The 18,141-nt window shown below is 29.5% G+C and overlaps 1 protein-coding gene across 4 annotated transcripts; it reads right to left on the bottom strand.

Annotated features, from left to right (window-relative positions):
* Positions 1-11,144: 11,144 nt before the first annotated feature.
* On the bottom strand, positions 11,145-17,095 carry LOC130944268 (ACT domain-containing protein ACR3). 4 transcript variants are annotated; one of them, XR_009072011.1, is made up of 9 exons: positions 16,769-17,095; positions 14,301-14,418; positions 14,076-14,121; positions 13,710-13,824; positions 13,547-13,614; positions 12,798-13,412; positions 12,433-12,537; positions 11,963-12,104; positions 11,479-11,716 (listed from the first exon to the last, which is right to left on the bottom strand). XR_009072011.1 is itself a non-coding variant. In XM_057872520.1 (8 exons), exons 2-8 carry the CDS (start codon positions 14,369-14,371, stop codon positions 11,390-11,392), a joined length of 1,347 nt encoding a protein of 448 aa, XP_057728503.1. In that variant the 5' UTR covers positions 14,372-14,392; positions 16,769-17,095; the 3' UTR covers positions 11,145-11,389. The 4 variants fall into 4 exon arrangements, 3 of the variants coding, with proteins under 3 accessions (XP_057728503.1, XP_057728502.1, XP_057728505.1); XM_057872520.1 differs by lacking the exon at positions 11,963-12,104 and having other exon boundaries at positions 11,145-11,716; positions 14,301-14,392; XM_057872519.1 differs by lacking the exon at positions 11,963-12,104 and having other exon boundaries at positions 11,145-11,716.
* Positions 17,096-18,141: the final 1,046 nt, after the last annotated feature.

Genomic DNA, 18,141 nt, shown 5'->3' on the forward strand with positions numbered 1-18,141 from the left:
TGCACCCTAATGAGATGAATTAATCAAAAGGCAATATATAACAGTTTTCAATTAAATGCTATTAGTATTAATTAATTAAAACCTTTGAAAGTGACTGACTAATACTCGTTGTTATAATTATAAGTAATCCCTAATCACACTAAACTTGAAATTAATAAAGCTAAACAAAATTTTCAATAATGATTTATAAAATTTCAATTATGGTCTATTAGATACATGAGCAATATAGATTTATAAAATTTACTAAAATTAGCTTTAAATGAAAGATTATAAATTTAGTAAAGCTAATTTTATGAAAAAGAGAAAAAAAAAACTAAACAATGAAAAGAGAAAAATACTTTTTAGTAATAGTCATCAAATTTTGATGGCGGAAGAAGAAAAAGATTAGTAACCTTATGTTACGGGTGGTTTACCTAACAGAAGTTCGCCTGTAAATTAAACTTTCTCATTTTATTTTTCATCAATTCAATTCAACAAGAACAACGGAAACATTTTAGTTTCTTTGAGATTTTTCCTTTTGAGAGGTATTCCCTTGTGTATTTAGAAAGAAGTGTATTCTCTCTTTATTAAAAGAAAATGTTATTATATCTTTTTGTGATAGAAAAAAATTATAATTCTCAATATAACTATTCAATTCTTTTCATATTTTATACAAATTTTTTATTTTTCATATCTATATTTTAGTTGTGTCATTTATCATACCTAGCATAGACTACCTTCTGCCATGTCAAATTCCAAGAGGTTGGGCCAAATGCATTAATATTTTATCCGCCTTAAATAAATAAACGTTAAAAAAATTTAACCATTTAACATATTAACTCATTGAAACTCACCGTGGCTTATTCTATGGTCATATATGCTATGGTAAAATAGTATTTTGTGGAAATCAAGCTCATATAAGGACTAAACGATCATTTGAAAAAGAAAAAAAAAAGTTCTCATACCAAAATATGTATAGCTTTCAATGCCATATCTAATTGATATGTCGAGACTCAGGATTTGGTTCTTTTAGATGCTTATTTTCAAATTTCATGACAAGTTATGGTAGGAAGTTCTATGACATCACAAGTTAATACAATTGAAAAGAACAAATCTAGAAACAACCTTGTCATTAAAACTAATCATCTATGTGCTAATTTATTCAGCACAAGACCGAGAATTTATTCCCTGTTCATGATCTATATGCCTAAGGTTTTCAATTCAACATAATGTTATAAATTTCGGTGTTACTAGTTCATTTCAATCTCAACGAATACCATTTCACTAAGCAACTTGACTACCTAAAAGTTAAAACTGCCTTTTTTTTTCTTCTTTCTTCTTTTTTCTTTTTGGGGAGTTGTTGAATACTTAACTACATTTATATTGCTAAAGTTTTTAAAGGGAAAAAATAAAATCCACAGCTAAAAACTACTCACTAATCTTTGACTATATTGTATGTAGATGTAGTAATTCTCAGTCAAAATAACAGAACTTAAAATATGACCTTCCACAACTTTCTCCCATTGATCATTTTGTGACATACAAATCTTGATCAACAACTAAAACAACTAACAACCTTTTTTTCTAGGACTGATTCCAAACTTCTTCCTCTCAACTTCATAATTGCTTAAAACAACATACATCAATAAGGAAAAACTTGAACAAAAACTACTAGAAACTATAAGTATGGCAATTAGGCAACGAAAAAACTTAGCTAAATTAATAACAGCAGCAAAATTAATACTACCAACAGCATTCAGTATTAAGCAAGAAAAATTATCTTTCAGCAACAAACAACACTTGATTTGATTTTTTTTTGTAGTATTCAGCAACAATCGTTACAAAACAGTAACAAGTAATTCCTAATCACACTAAACCTGAAATCAATAAAGCGAAACAAAAATTTCAATAATGATTTGATTTTTATTTTTAGCAGCAGCAAGAAAATTTCAACAAAAATTTTAAGAATTAAAAAAAGAGCAACAGCACAAAATCAATTATTTGATTTTTCATTAATCCATTCACAGTTTCACATTCAAAAATCAACAACAGGGTATAAAAGAAAGAGAAGAACCGAAGAAGTGAAGGCAGTGCCGCTAACCTTCGACGGCGACATGAACGTCGCCCGACGAGATGATAGCGAGCAGCGACACAGCGGCGAGTGGCAACACAGCGGCGAGCTACTCCAAGTTCAAGAGAATCCAGGGAGGTCGGAGATAGGGGAAGGAGGACGCCGAACTACAAGAGAGGAAGTAGAGGCGCCGACAGCACGAACGGCGGCGGCACCGCGACAGAACCGTTGCAGGGAGAACTTAGGGTTTTAGTAGGGTGAGTTTGACTTGGGTACAGAATTCAGGGGATAGTGATATGGATTCACGAATTGGGGGGTGGGGTGGGTGCTAAAGGGAATGGGTGGGTGTTAGGGGGAATGGGTAGGTTTGGAAAGTGGACCGTACTATTTTTCACGTTGGTTTTCGGTTGAATTGGTTAGACCGACCGATCCGGTCAATTTTCTGAATGTTAATTATTGTTATAAAAGATCGGTTTTATTTTGATTAGTTAAAAAAAAAAACAGTTCACTTAAAACGTCTAATAATATAACGACACGTAAGATTTTTTAAGAAAGATATTTTCTGCAACTTTATGAGAACATCCCCTATTATTCATATTATTGTTTTTGATTATTGTATATGTATGTTAATTATTACGTCTGACTTAGCTTTTTTAGAATAAATATACTAACTTTGTTAACTCCTTCAAGTACTATTTATATACTTCAAAAGAATATTTCTATTCTTGAATTATTAGAACTATATTGCAGTCATGAAACATTTGAATAGAATATATTATATATAAAGTTAATTTAAAGTTTAAACTTCCTAGTTACTAATATGCCAAAAAATTAAAATAATAAAAATATTATATACAAAAAAAATTAACTATTAAATTAATCATATATAATATTAAAATATAATTAAAAATATGTAAAACAAAATATATAATTATATACAAATATAATAGAATTGATTTGATGCTGCTTTTTAGTGTATATATGTATAACATAGTTAAAAAATAAATAATTTATTATCATAAAAAAATTGAAAAATATCTTAATTCTTATTCACTAATAATTAGCTCTAATATTTAAGATCGTTATGTATATATAAGAGCGAATTAAATATATCGAGTTCGAATAATTGCTTTAAAAGAATGAATCATAATCTCTGGTTGTTTCGTGGTTAATAATCATGATAACATATTATGTCATTTAAAATGAAATTGATTATAACCTCTTTTATGTAGGTTATGCTTTTTTTTTTCATTCAATCTCTCAGTCCGATGGACCAAAAATTAATTTGTCGCAGATCAGAGTTCCATTTAATAGGTTACTGCATACATAAGGTAGTATTCGAATCTTCAATCCTTATTTAATCTGATTAGTAAACTAATTACTAAACTAAACTAACCTAACTTGATTATTTTAATTAGGTTATTGAAAGCAGAATCTATATATGAGTTCATTCGTGACCAGGAATAATGTCTATATGCATTTTGAATCTTGCCTGGTTTTCGTCTTGATGCGTTTTCTACTTGTATGTATCTATGTGGATTATGGAGTATCAAAGGAACTTAGAAAGCATGAGTGAGGTGGAAAACATGTCAGCCTGTTTGCCAATTGCCAGGCATGCCATACCTAAGAGTTATGCATGTAGTGTGGTAGGATAAAATCTAATAATACAAAACTAGATATAGTTTTATATTTATCTTGGTTAAAAGAATGCTATATCAACAAAAAATTATTCACTAGTTGGTATATATTTTATGTATATTTATAGGATGCATGAATTTTTTATATCTTTAATGTCTACTTGAGTCAATTTTTTTTCTTTTAATAATATCATTACTAATGAGCTAACTTGTAAGTATTTTAAGTTGTGTTAATGTTTTATTGATTTTTAGCAAATTAAGAGTAGTTCGATATCTAGTGGTTTGGGAGCTAACATATTCTTTTGTGAATACCAATTTTTATAAAGTGTATCAAAGGATTTTTTATCGAGCAAAATAAAAGAAAATCTAAAAGATAAACAAAATAAACTTTGAAAATAAATTGACTGAATTTGAAATAAATTGCACTCAATTTAAATAAAAGCTGTAAATCACCTTCAACAAGATCAAAGGACTTTGAAATCAAAAAAATAAAGTACTAAATTTTAAAAGAAAACAGAAAGAGTAAACTTGCTGGAAAGATAAATTTGCAAGGAAAATAAAGATTATAGAAAATGTAAAAGAAAAGGAAAGACATGGAAGGAACTCTACTACAGAAAATAACTCGAACGCAAACTCAGAAAGTCGCTGGGATATGAGTGTGCTTGAGTATTTTTCTGAAGCAAAGTTTCAACCCTTTCTTCATCGATCTTTCATCTATTTATTGAAATCCTTGACCAATCAAATTCAAAAGTAACTTCCGAACATGCTAATTTTTAACCAACCGTTTCTGTTTCTTTTATGCATGCGCAAGGTGAATAACTGCCAAAAATTAACTTCAAATCATTTTTATTCTTCGACTAAATACATTGATTACCTTCTATTTTCCAATTTTTAAAAAAATCCTTTTCGATGCAAATTTTATCCTTTGAGATAAAAATGCCTCTTACTTTCGAAATCAAAATATTTCGATCAACAGTTAGTCTAAGATACCAAAAAAAAGTTGTGTTAGTCTAAAAGAAGAGGATGGTGAACTTCTAATCGATGGTGATTTAATTAATTGAAGGTAGAAGATTATTTGAAAGGATTTTAACGATCAAGTTGGTATAAATTTTAAAAGTATTACAATAATTTTAATAGAATATTGTTAAAATATTATTTTTTATATTTTTAAGAAGTGGTAAATTGATTAAAGATTGAAATTTATATTAAAATTGATAGATAAAGTAAAACAAATTTTGTCAAAAAGAGACAATATCACTTTAATAAAAAATTAATTAAATTTTGTCACTTTTAAAATTATTTTAATAAAATAATTAAAAATAATATAAAATTCTATTGTATTACACATTTAAATGACAAATCTGAAATCTCAAGTATATATAATCAACTAAATTTTAGCCAATAATTAATTTCTTTTTCTTGAAATGTTTCTTTTCTTCTTTTTATTCTTTGCTTCTCATTATTTTGTTGACTTATTGACCGGGAAAAAAAAATTCTCTAGCAAAATCGAAAAAAGTATAAAGTTGCCTTTAAAATTTGGAGGTAACTTTATTTTTGTTGTTAACATTTATTTCTATTTCTTTAATTATATTATTAAAATTTTGTTTGGACGTGATATTATTAAGGTTTTAGAAGTATAAGTTTCTTTTTAATATTTTTGTACACTTCGTTTATTTTTATCCACTATACCTCTGGAACAATAATATTATGGGCCTATTATTATTGGCCACGGAATGGGAACGCTGTTCTTCCTTTGAGCGACAATGGCGTCTCTGGTGGAGCTAGAGCTAGGTCACTTATGCGTCCAATCGGGTTTAGTTGGTGTTGTCGGGCCGGGTGCAACCTGACCCATATGGTCCAGTCCAAAAAAAATAAATACTTCACCTTGGTCAGTGGTCAGTGGTCACCCCCTTCTAGGACTCATGATTTATTGGCCAAATAAAACTCTTTTTTGTACAAAAAAAAAAAAACTCTTTTAATAAACTCTCTGAGATCGCAATAGGTCTTCATGCGAATGGGAATTCCTCTTTCGCCCTCATTTCCGTTTAATAAAATGCCCTTATTTCCGTCCCATTTTTTTCGTGAATTCCTGTTTTTTTTTTTTTGTCTGTAAAAGGGGTAGATGTAGCAACGGAGTGAGTAGGAATAAATTTTTACTCTATCCGATTCCATTTTACCATACAACAATTCCTATGAAATTCACTCTACTTCTATTTGCGAATAGTAAAATATTAAATCCTAACCTGTCTTCACAGGTACCCGCACCTATAATTATTAAAATCTAATAAATAAAATTAAATTTTAAAATTTATATAACCATCATCACATACATAATATAAATTAAAATAAAAATTTAAATATAATACAATATTATTAATCATTTACTAATTGTTTTACATATATTATATATATATTACATATTAAAATTATATATATTATATATATGCCGGGACGGGTAGGGACAGGTATTACCTAAATCCGACCCCGTCCCGCTCCTCCTAAAAATCCGTCCTGCTCAAAACCCGCTCCGAGCGGGTAGGGGTGGAGTGGGTACCCGCAAATTCGGATGGTATTGACATCTCTAAAAGGGGTGGATATTCACTAGTCACTAGTATTTATGGACGAGAAGTGTTAGGGGCAGCAATTTTTGTGACTTGTAGCCATTAAATAGCCATCAATGATGATTTTAATGGTATGAGATTTGTATAAAATTTCATTCAATGACTCACTTTTTCTTGTTGGTTACATATTGGCTAGAATTTAAGAAAGTTTCTAGTCTTTTAGACTTTTTCTTTATGGATATTAATTTTTTTTTTAATTTAACAAAAACATAATAAAATTTAATACAATTTAACTAAATTTATAAAATTAAAATACAATCTAAAAATAAATTTAATATAATCAATATATACACAGAATCTTTAATATATAAATTAAATAATAATAAAATAAAAAAATTTTCAACAAATACTAAGGATGAATTTGGAATACAAAATTATATATATACATATATAAAGACATTTAAGTAATTTGCGAATATTTTGTGGATATTTGTTGAGCGAATATCTCAATTCTACCTCTATTTTCATTTATTTGCAGGACAGATTCTTATTTGTAGAGATTTTGTAGGTCTTTATTACTTATTAGAAAATTATGGGATAATATATATAATTGATCATAATCATATTAGCTATTTTATATTATACGACTTACATAGGTAATTTTATTTATTTAGATTTTAGGGTTTAATTAGTACCACACGGTCCATACTCAAATATAAATAGTGACTTTAGGGTTTTAGTCTTTAGCACAAAAAAATTGTCTCCGCAACTCTTTTTTCATAAAAAAAATTACGATTCCGCCCTATTAAGGACACAAAAGTTATAAAGCTTTGGTTGAGGAAAATCAATGAACCAAACTCTTTTAATCATGCTACGAATTAAGGTATGCTTCCGCATTCAAGTATTTCTTTTTTAATGATTTAACATAGATGATCTTGGGATTAAAGAATTTTAAGAATTTTCAACAAGAGCTTGACATCTAATATACTCAACGATATAGATCAAATTTGGATGAGAAAATTCAAAAATTATATGCAAAAATGATCTCATGCATAACTGATCCAACTTTAATAAACTTTATAAGATTATGAGTTAGAGTGAAAATATAAATAAATACTTTATTTCTGCAAAAAAATAAGCACAAATAATAAACATTAATTTATTCTTAATTAGTTAATCGAATATATATTTACCACTAATATGTATATGTAATTGCCAAATATAGATCCATTCTTTTGGGATGGTTCGACCAATATTCGCATGAATTATATATCACCATATTTCTAATATTTTAAAATAAATTAATTTTTATAAAAGAGACTGCTTTAATAATATTATGTTCAATCAACTTATTTTAAAACTAAACTTTATAAAATGTATGAATATAATATAATCTAAATTGTTACTGATTTTCTTATGTAACAAATTCAAAATACTTATATAACAAAATAAAACAATAAACCATAATATATATAGCCGCATAATATTGTGAATTTTTATTAATCAATTTTTATTATTTTTGTTTAAAACGAAATTGAATCTAAGGCAAAAAAATTCAAATAATAAAAAAAAACACAACAATTCTCAAAAATTAATCATAAATTAATATTCATGTCATAATCATGCATGTATTTTTATCTAGAAATGAATATTCATATCATTAACATAGATAAAAGAAAAAATCTTTATCATTAATCTCGTATAGTACATGCTAAGAGTGATTCATATTTCATGAATTCCGAACTCAAAGAAGGACAAAAACAGAATAATCATGGTATAATTCAATTTATATATGTACGTATTCAATGCAAATATAATGACATTAAATTATCCAAAAACTCATGAAATCAAACTCTTTTACCATATAAACTTGAGTCCCTTTTGTTTAGTTAAAAAAAAAAAAAAACAAATCCATAAAACAAATAATAAAAAGGTATTTATGTGGCATGATCAATATCCACCCGTATATATTGCTCGGTCATGTGACAAAGACCATCAATATATAAAGAAAGCACTGCAATCTACAGAGTTTATGTACACACATTGAAATAAATAATAATAAATTCACCGGATCCATAAAATTAATTCGATCTAAATAGAAAGTATAATGCAAACATATTTTGACCCTGAGAGAACAAAAATTTAAAAATTTAATGTTGGGTGTATGAAGATGGTAAGATGACAAAATCTTATATTTGTGTAGTGATTTTAAGGCACGATTAGATCGCTTTTTTTAGAGAGATATTTGTCCCCACACTTAGTTGCTATAGGGTTGATGACAATACTCTCCCAGGATACAATGAAACTTAAGAATTTCTTAATTAATAATAGTAAGAAATTCTCAACTCTCTTGAACAAAGAAAATCTCTTAATAGTAGTGTAAATTGTACGCTTAGCACTTCATATCTGAAATAGTGGACAATGACTTATTTATACATATTGCACGTAGCAATTATGATTAGTTACGTATACAAATGGTTGTGTCATTTCTATTGCCAATAGATACAATATTTTGAACATATACAACTTTTAAAGAGTTGTGTCCCTTTAACCAATAGACACAATGTTTTGAACATACACAATCCTTAAAAGGTTGTGTCCCTTCAATCAAATGGTACAAAACGTTAATAACCGTTTATTAATATTAATAATAATATTAATAATATTAATTAATCAAATTTGTAAATACCTTTCACTTAATATTCTCAATGATTCAATTATAAATGGTTTTGATACTATTTATTGGAAATTTTTAAAATTTTTAATTCTAAAATTATTCATGTTAAATCATTAAAAAAAAATTTGAATGCGAAAGCATACCTTAATTTGTGAATATTTTTTTAGTGACTGAAAATAACATAAAGAAAAAGGACTTAAGAAAAAGAGTAGGACTCCTCTCTAATAATAATGTCTAAACTATTAGGGGACATCAATCACTCCAAGTACACCTGCTTATTAAAAGCATCACTCTTAGCCATTAAATCAGCCCCTCTATTTGCTGTGCGCTGAATGAGTACTACCGTAATTGTCCAATTACACTGGAGCATCTCTTTAATTTTGTCAAACAGATCAAAATCAATCCTAATCATGCTAGTTGTGTCTCGCAAAACAAGAAGAAACGCATCAAGATTAAAGAGGCATACTGACAGAACAACCTTTTATCCAAATTCCCATGCTGTCTCTAATAATACACTCAAAGCCAGCTAATTGCTCATTTTCAAAAACGCTTGCATCGCAGTCCACTTTATAGACATTTATCGGAGGTGGTTTCCAGTTATATTGCAAAGAGAAAGGAATAATATGTTTTTGGGTGGTAATGACATTGGAGAAATCTCAAGCAGCATGTTTAGCCAAGTGAACAATTTTCTCCCTACTCCATGGATCATTTTGATGGAAGATGTCATTGTTCCTATCCCTCCAAATCCACCAAAAGGCCGCTGCAAAGAGGAACTCATTTTTGTTGAGGTTAGATCGAATCCAAGCCATAAAATCCAAACCAGAATCTAAAAATCAGAAGTAGCAAGACCTCTTTGAAACCGGTAGCTAGACACTTTATCTTCTCCGGTATTCTCAAGCGCCAAAGCCAAAGCCAATTTTCATTATCATTTCAGACAAATTTCTTCTCCAATAGCCACTCATACCCGCTTTTAGTTGAGTAGGTGAGAGTATTTGAGTTTGTCCAAAACTAACCTCTTTTATCTCCTGCTTGCTTGATAGGATCAAAGAGCATCAAATCAAGTTTAATTTCTTTCGGAATCATTGTGCAAAGCATATCCCACCACCAATGTCCATGGTGTCAGACATTTTCTAGTTTTAAGAGAGAATCGGAAATGTGCACAAAAGGAACCAAAGGAGCTAGCATTCTAGATGTCCCCAAACATGATACCAAAAGAATTGAGACATCCTGTCTATACACCATTCAAAACCATCACAAAGCTTTTCGATTGTCTTATAAATTGCTCGTCAAGTGTTTGAAACATTATTAGAAAAATTTGGTGAAATTAGAATTACTCTGATGAAAAAAAAAACTGCGAATGTGTTGGGGACCAAGATCCTAATGTCACTATTTATATTTGAGTGTAATACTCATTAAATTTTAAAACCTAAATAAAATAATATTTCTAATTTTATTTTTATTTGATTTTAAATAAAAAATAATAATAATTTATTTTTTTAATATTTATAACAATAAATGAGATCACTTATATAAATCATATAATATAAAATAACTAATATAATTATGATCAATGATATGTATTCTCTATAAATAAATTAAAAAATAATAATTTTCTAACATTAGTTTCTCTATTGCAGGTAATCTCTTTGGATAACTGTGGATGCGGATTTTTTTTGCCATCCCTCCTCTATACCATAGTCCATAGCATTCGTCTCAATATTATTAGGGCAACTTTATTATTATACTATTATAATATTATTAGAAAAAAAAAAGAATAAATGGATTTCTGAGATTTTAAAACCATGTTAAATAGGTTCCTCACAAATTTTAATTACAAATTTTGACGTTTGCAAATGGACACGTCATCCCGTAATGGACATATATAGATGTCACATCAACTAATTACGTTTATTTTTAGAGAGGCAAATTAAACGGAAAAACGTATCTATTTACTGTTTATAAATATAAAAGATGCATTTGTAATTAAAATTTGTGAAAGATCTATTTATTATAATTTTAAATAATCAGCAACTTATTTGTCTTTTTCTCATTATATTATTATTAAATGGGCTTTAAAATATAAGATATGCAGGCGGCTTGTAACAATAGAGCTAATTGGGTTTTTCTGAAACAAACACTAGAAGATTTTAGTACATTTTAGTGTTGTCTCCTAGTACATTTGATGGAAGTAACCACCTCATGTAAAAAAGATTCACAGATAGAAAGAGAAACTAACAAGGACTCCGAATTCATTAAAAGGGCAACATAAAATTACAACTAGTTAGTTTAGTTATAGACAGAACTACAGAAGATACAATGTCTTTGTCATTGTCATGATACCAAAGGACCCAAAGTACAAGTACTTGGCATGTTTGACACACAAATAACTTTATTCTTCTATACATTATGATGTGTCTTTCACTAACAAACCAAGCCTGATGCATATATATGAGTTTCTTCTTCTTCAAGCCAAGAACTTTTCAAACAAGTTACCAAAGAAGAAGCTTGTTTTAGCCCATCCTCTGGTTTCAGCTGGTGCTATGGAGGAATTTCCAGGTACCCTTTTCACTTCCACCACCATTGTCTTCCCTATCTCTTTGCGAAGCGCTTCCATCGTCTTCATGTCCACCGGGTTGCCAGATGCGTCCCTCACATAGAACACATTCAGTGCTTGCTCCCCTCTTGTTGATATACCTGCCCTACAAACTGTTAATCCATTCTCTCTTAGAATCCTTGTTACTTCAGACAGCAATCCCACTCTATCCTTTGCACAAAGTTCAAGGCTCACACCCTATGTCCACAAATCCAAAGAATCAATGGTAAAAACCAAAAGAGACTAATATCAGCCATGTTTCTTGATAACCAAGTAACATTATGTAAAGAAGAAAATGAAATGAAACACATAAAGAAAATGACATAGTATGCTTGATAATCAAGTTTGTCATAACCTGAGAAAAAAAAAGGGTATTTTTTTCATCATCTAAATTCCTTTTTTTTTCTTTTCTATTTTAAGATGTAGGGATATGGATGATATTACATGGAGAACATAGATTCTTAAGCTCTATTGAAGGCAAAAGACCATCATCACTTTCACTAGTGGATATGATGGTCAGATACAATCTGAGTGGAACTTAACCCCATGTATCTGTCGTACAATTTGCAGCATCACAAGTAGATAGCTGTAGATGCAAAATGTATTAATAATTCTGTTAAAAATTCGGAAAGAAGTTTGTGCTGTAAAATCACATAACACTACATAGTAAGTGGAAAGAAAATGACAGGAAGAAGAAAATAGATTTGTTAGGTAAAAGGTCAAGATTCAAGGGCAAATTATGTGAAGCCATAAGCTATAAAATAGTTAGAACTGAACCTTCCAGAGATAACTTAAGTTCCTTGTTCAGAGCATGGAACACTTACTTGGAGTTTGGAACCAGAATTTCATCTCCTTGTCTTACTTTAATTTGTAATTAAGAGGAATATAGAAGTCAAATAAAATTGGCAAGTTACCTCACTCACTCTTCTCTGAATAGCAGCTTCAATGCATTTGATGACTCTTTCTTTTTCTCCTTCAGTATCAAGTGTGCATCCATCCATATGCCGAATAAAATACTCCTAAAGGTATCCATAAATTCTTTAGTCCAAATTTCTCAACTGTTTGGATTTGTTTGAAGAATTAGATTGAATTTTACATCTTAATACTTCAAACCTTGCAGAACAATCAACTTAAAGCGAATTTAGAGCTACATATGTCTAAACCATTAAGTACTAGAAAAACCGAATTGAGAAAAGATGCATCTTTCAAGGATAAAACATCTGAATTCTCTAAAGAACAACACATTATATTCTCTAAAATGGAGTATAAAACACTATACCTGGGATGCATAAGGAGCATCTGAAGAGATTGTGGCATGGAAAACAACATATTGCATATCAGTAAGAGTGCAAACAATGTCAAACATGAGTTTTGCCCGATCTTTGCACCGGACACTAACCACCGAGTATCCTTTTTCCTCGCAGCGTTCGATTGTGATCTTTGGCCTTGAGGAAGATGAATAATCAGCATCTGTTGTTGCTCCAGACCCTTCATAATCGCGATCAGCGAACAACATTTGGTGCAGCCTTCTATCCATATGGGTGAACCCCATGGAGAAGTTAGTCCTAGCAACTTTGTCACCCTCCTCGCAGCCGCGCAAAATGTTGTTAAGCTGCTCCTCCATAAGGCATAATCTATTTGGATGATCCACAGGCTGGGTTGTAGTGTCACTGACATAAAGGACACAAGCTATTCTTCTATTATGAGTCCAAACCTCAGCTGCAACCACATTGAAATGGAGGCTAGCAAGGACAGCAGAGATCTCGGACAAGAGACCTGGCCGGTCTCTGCCAATAAGCTCAATCGATGTATGATCACCAACAGAATGCACTCCAACACGCTTGCTTGGCCAATTCTTCACCCCTTCTGTGCTCTGGCCCTTTGGTCCTAGAGCCTATTATAAAAGAACTGTTAAGAAGTAGCCCTCAGTGTCTGTGATATGTGCATTCATTTGAAATTTCATTGTGCTGCTCAAATTCTTTGCAACTACAACTATATATATATATATATATATACACCAGATTATACCTTTTCCACAAAGTCAATGGTTTTGCTATCTGTTATCTTCTTTCCTTGTTGATCCGTCACATGAAATACTGTTTATTCCATCACTTGAACAGGTTAGTTAATCAAAACATTCTTGTAGTAAATGCATTTCTAGTGAAAGTTAAATTTAATTAGAAAAAAGTACCATCCATAAACCATCCTCCATCAGAAGATATGTAGGCTTTGGTAATTATGAAGTCAAGATCTGTCAAGATTTGCACCACTTCCAGCAGAATTCCAGGTTTGTTAACACTATCAACCTGCATTTTTATAGTGGACAAAAATAAAAATCCATTACTTATTATAGTAGTAATATCTATGAATGATCCAAATTAATGAATTTTTTTTAAATGATACATATTATGCTATGCCCTATAAGTTTAAAACTCAAAGGTTCAAGAAACTTTGAAAAACCATTTGAGAAGGTAGGATTCCTAAGCAGCTGAGTGGCCAAACCAAATCCTAAAGAGGCCATGGAAGATGCCACAATTATTTATTTGATAAATTATACCTTGATAAGAGTACAATCATGGCAACTAGTGTTGTCCACAGAGACCCTGCATGCGAAGAAGCGCAAACAAATTTTACAAATCAACTATGGATTCGCTCTCTATCCTCTTCTTTATAACAAGTTTTTGTTAGGAATCAAAGCAGCTTATTTAAATTTATGTGTTCCATGATTTAGCAATCTTGTTTCTCCAATTAGTTATCATAAACAAATTGTAATTCAATAAACCTTGGAGGATTCATTCTGTTGCTGAAGTTCTCATACTCAGGATCAAAATATGGCCAACAAACTCTAGCCATTAAACCAACTTCTCGCTCTTCCTGGATCATCATGAAAACATCTTACCCTGGTTAGACTATGAACAAATTAAAACCAGTAAACATTTTCTATTTTCATTTAGGAGCATAAACTCAAAAAACAATATTTATATATACTATTTTTTATATGCTTTACATGCATAACTTTTATAATTTATATTGAAAATAGTTGATAAAAAATAAGAAAGATAAAACATTTTATTTTTTGTACTTTAAAAAAATAATAAAAATCTTGTTCAATTATAAATATATGATTCTCCAAATGCCATATATAAATGACGAGCATAAAACTTATGGGTAAACAAAAATTTAGCATTTTTCATTTACCTCACACTTGTCACATCAAAGAAAAATGCAACAAACACTTGGGGTTAGTAACACAATAGCATCTTGAGAAAATGACCAAAAAGGACTCAAATGTGACATAAAGATTTGATTCCAAGTTTAACTCGAATACTTATGTTTTTTTTTTCTACAAAAAAATTATATATATATTCTTTGTGACTTCAACCATTAGACAAGATCACAAGAGAGCAGAGAGCTTCCGTGCCAAATTGTCTCCAATTATCTCACATTATTATTCTCACGATTAAGAAAGACTAATATTATCAAAACTTTAGGACTCTTAACGAACGACCTCTTCTAAAATTAGATAAAGAAAACAAGGAATTTACTTATGGATTTAGAATTTCTTTGGTTGAGATCCTTTTGTTTACTTAAAAAAAAAAAAAACAAATAAATAAATGAAAGATGGCATAAGACCACTCTCCCTGTTTTTTATTTTCTTTATTTTTAAATTTTACTTGAAAATACTTTTAAAAATAAAAAAATAGAGAGTGAAAAGAGGAATGAATTCTCTTCATTTCTTTTTTCTTAATTTTTTTATAAAGTGTGATTTTTTATCATACACTTTTTAAGTAGGATTAAAAAAATATGTGGAAAAATATGTTAAATGATAAAAGATTACACTTATAAAAAAAATAAAAAAAAAATTAAAAAATCCATTTTTAATGAAAAATATTTAGAATTAAGTGGGATTCACAATACACCCCCTCACATCTATTTTTATGTTGGACACCACACTCCCTCACATCTAAGTGGTTTAATAGTTTAATATTATATTGGACTGAATAAATTTTGATATTAATTAACTTGAGTTGAGTGGAATAAACTCATTCTAAAAACTAATTCAAAAGATAAAAATATCTCATATTTATAAATTCTTCAAAAACGATATTTTTAAAATAGATGGGACCTGAAAATTTTAATAGCATGTAAAGTTACCACTTCAGTAATGTAATAGAATCCTGTAAGAAAATTCGTTGACCCAATTAAAAAAATAATTAAAAAATGCAACCACTATATATATATACCATATCATTATTGGAGCAAATATAAAAATATGTATCACTATATATAGGCCTGACAACAGAACAATGATCAGTTTTTATAAAGTCAAACTCATGCATAAAAATTTTCACAATAAATTTAATTATAAAACTCTTTTATCAAAATTTTCACTTTTTTTTTCCCAACCAAATATCCCCTAAAGCAACTTCACAATAATGTGTAAAAACGTCATATATACTACATATTGAGGCTGCAGAAGAAACAATGGCTACTGAAAAAAAGTTTTATAAATTTAAATACGGTGTTTAGAATAATTAAATTAGATGTATACTTTGTTTTTGTTTCCACTTATCTTTCTCTTCATTTTATTGTGTTGAGTTCTTTTGTTAAAAAAAAAAAAATAGATGGGTCAATTACATTTAAATATACTCCACAAAATGCTTATGGCATATTTAACTATTTTAATAGGTGAAAAGAACTAATGGGAAGACTCTTGAACAGGTTCTATTCGGTAGTGGATGGTGGGTTGCCTTACACAGCATTTTTCACATCTTGAATAGTAACAGAGAAGGTGTGGGGGAAATCTAGAAACGAGTGTTATTGTTTTCACTTTGGATTTATAATTTAAAAAAACACACACACACACGATAGATGAGTGTTCAATTTGTTCCAACACAAATCCCAAATTTGATTTACTAATTACATTTTTTTTCCCATAAACAATAGCCATCTTTGTCATTGAACTTTGGCGTGGTTCCTACTCTAACACTACTTATATATATATATATAACTAACGTGCAAATTGTTGTTTTATTATTCTAAATTAAGTTTGGGCTCTTCTTTTGGATATACAAAATAACAGAATTGGCTAAATAAAAAGAAAGAGGGAAGAAATTAAAAAGAGAAGGAAGTCTTGAAGGACTAATTAACGACCAGAAGATACATAATTATTGGAAGCAAAGAGAATAAATTAAAGAGCATGATTATATGCATAAATCAATGAAGGAAGAAATTGAATGAAGCACAGACCTTAATATAATTGGAATTTGAAAGTAGAGAAGAGAAGAAGTTGGTGGAATAATATTATCGGAGGCAGCGGCGCAAGGTAGCTGAGCTTGTTGTAGGTTTTCCAGTTTCTTACATGATGAGAGAGAGAGAGAGAGAGAGAGAGAGAGAGAGAGAGAGGAGGTGGTGATGCAGCAGAATCACATGTACTTCGTTTTATATATGTAGACAAAGTTAGAGAAGAGAAAAAACAGAACAACCTTTGTGTCTCTGCTTTCGACGTTGGAATACCACTTAATACATCTCTCTCTCTCTATAAAGAATTGAAGCACTCAAGCATGGCAAATGGCGTGGTGCTGTGAGGTGTGAAGTGAGAACCCGTTCAATATTAATTTATTATTAATATTTTTTTTTTTATTTCTTACTGCATCTTCCAACTCGGTTAATGATTAATTCACTACAATACTAAGTTTTATTTAAAAATTTATCGTTCACAAATGAAATTACATAAATTTGATTTACAATTACATTGTTCGACTTTTTTTTCTCTATTGGATTGGAGTAAGGCCTTCTATATATTGGTCCGGACAATAATTTGATGCTCGGAATTCCTTCTTGATATTATTATATGGGTATTATTAGTGAAAGGATTACCATGTGTTCATAACACGCGCAGCGGAAGAAAAAAAAGTAATTCTTAAAAATTTATTTTGTACTTAAACTTTATTCCAATAATATACAATATATAGATTAGATCTAAATACCTGTGTACGCTAGTAAAAATCACTTTCTGATTCGATGGTACGAAGGCGCTATACGTATCCACACCGAGACCAACATTTGCTGTCAACTCTTTGATCAATGGATCTGATCTAAATTGAGAAACCTCTTGCAACTCTTTGCACGCCATAAAATTCTTCTCCAAGAATTAGGCTCACATACATTTATGTGTGTAGAGATAAAGGAATAAAACTCTTGTTATTCTCTCGTGTGACTTTCTTGTACTCTTGACGTACATATATATATATATATAGTATGAGATTTATTACTGATTTTAAATTTGATTCTCAATTCAAATTTAAATCCTATCTTGAAATTTCAAATCTTGAATCATTCAAATTTTATGAATCATATCATAACAATTTAAAACATAATCGATTTGGATCTCATCCAAATTTATAATTCAAATTCAGAAATAGAATAACTAATTATTCTCAAATCTCATTTAATATTCTCAATTATCATATTATTATTATATTCTTGATGCTAGCAAAGAATATAATAATATTCCATTTGAATTAATATAATTATTTATTTGATCAAATTAAAATAATAATTAAATAATTCTACAGCAAAGATTAGAACACTCGTTAGTGTTGACCCCATAGGTTCAATAC

Source organism: Arachis stenosperma, chromosome 8 (assembly GCF_014773155.1).
Source record: "Arachis stenosperma cultivar V10309 chromosome 8, arast.V10309.gnm1.PFL2, whole genome shotgun sequence".
In the NCBI taxonomy this organism is placed as follows: Eukaryota; Viridiplantae; Streptophyta; class Magnoliopsida; order Fabales; family Fabaceae; genus Arachis; species Arachis stenosperma.

Coding starts and splice junctions, on each gene's coding strand:
- LOC130944268 (XM_057872519.1), bottom strand. CDS start 14,404: ATGATGATCCAGGAAGAGCGAGAAGTTGGTTTAATGGCTAGAGTTTGT. Junction 13,615..13,709: donor TGGAGGATGGTTTATGGATG/GTACTTTTTTCT, acceptor TGGAATAAACAG/TATTTCATGTGACGGATCAA. Junction 13,413..13,546: donor CCATTGACTTTGTGGAAAAG/GTATAATCTGGT, acceptor CTTTTATAATAG/GCTCTAGGACCAAAGGGCCA.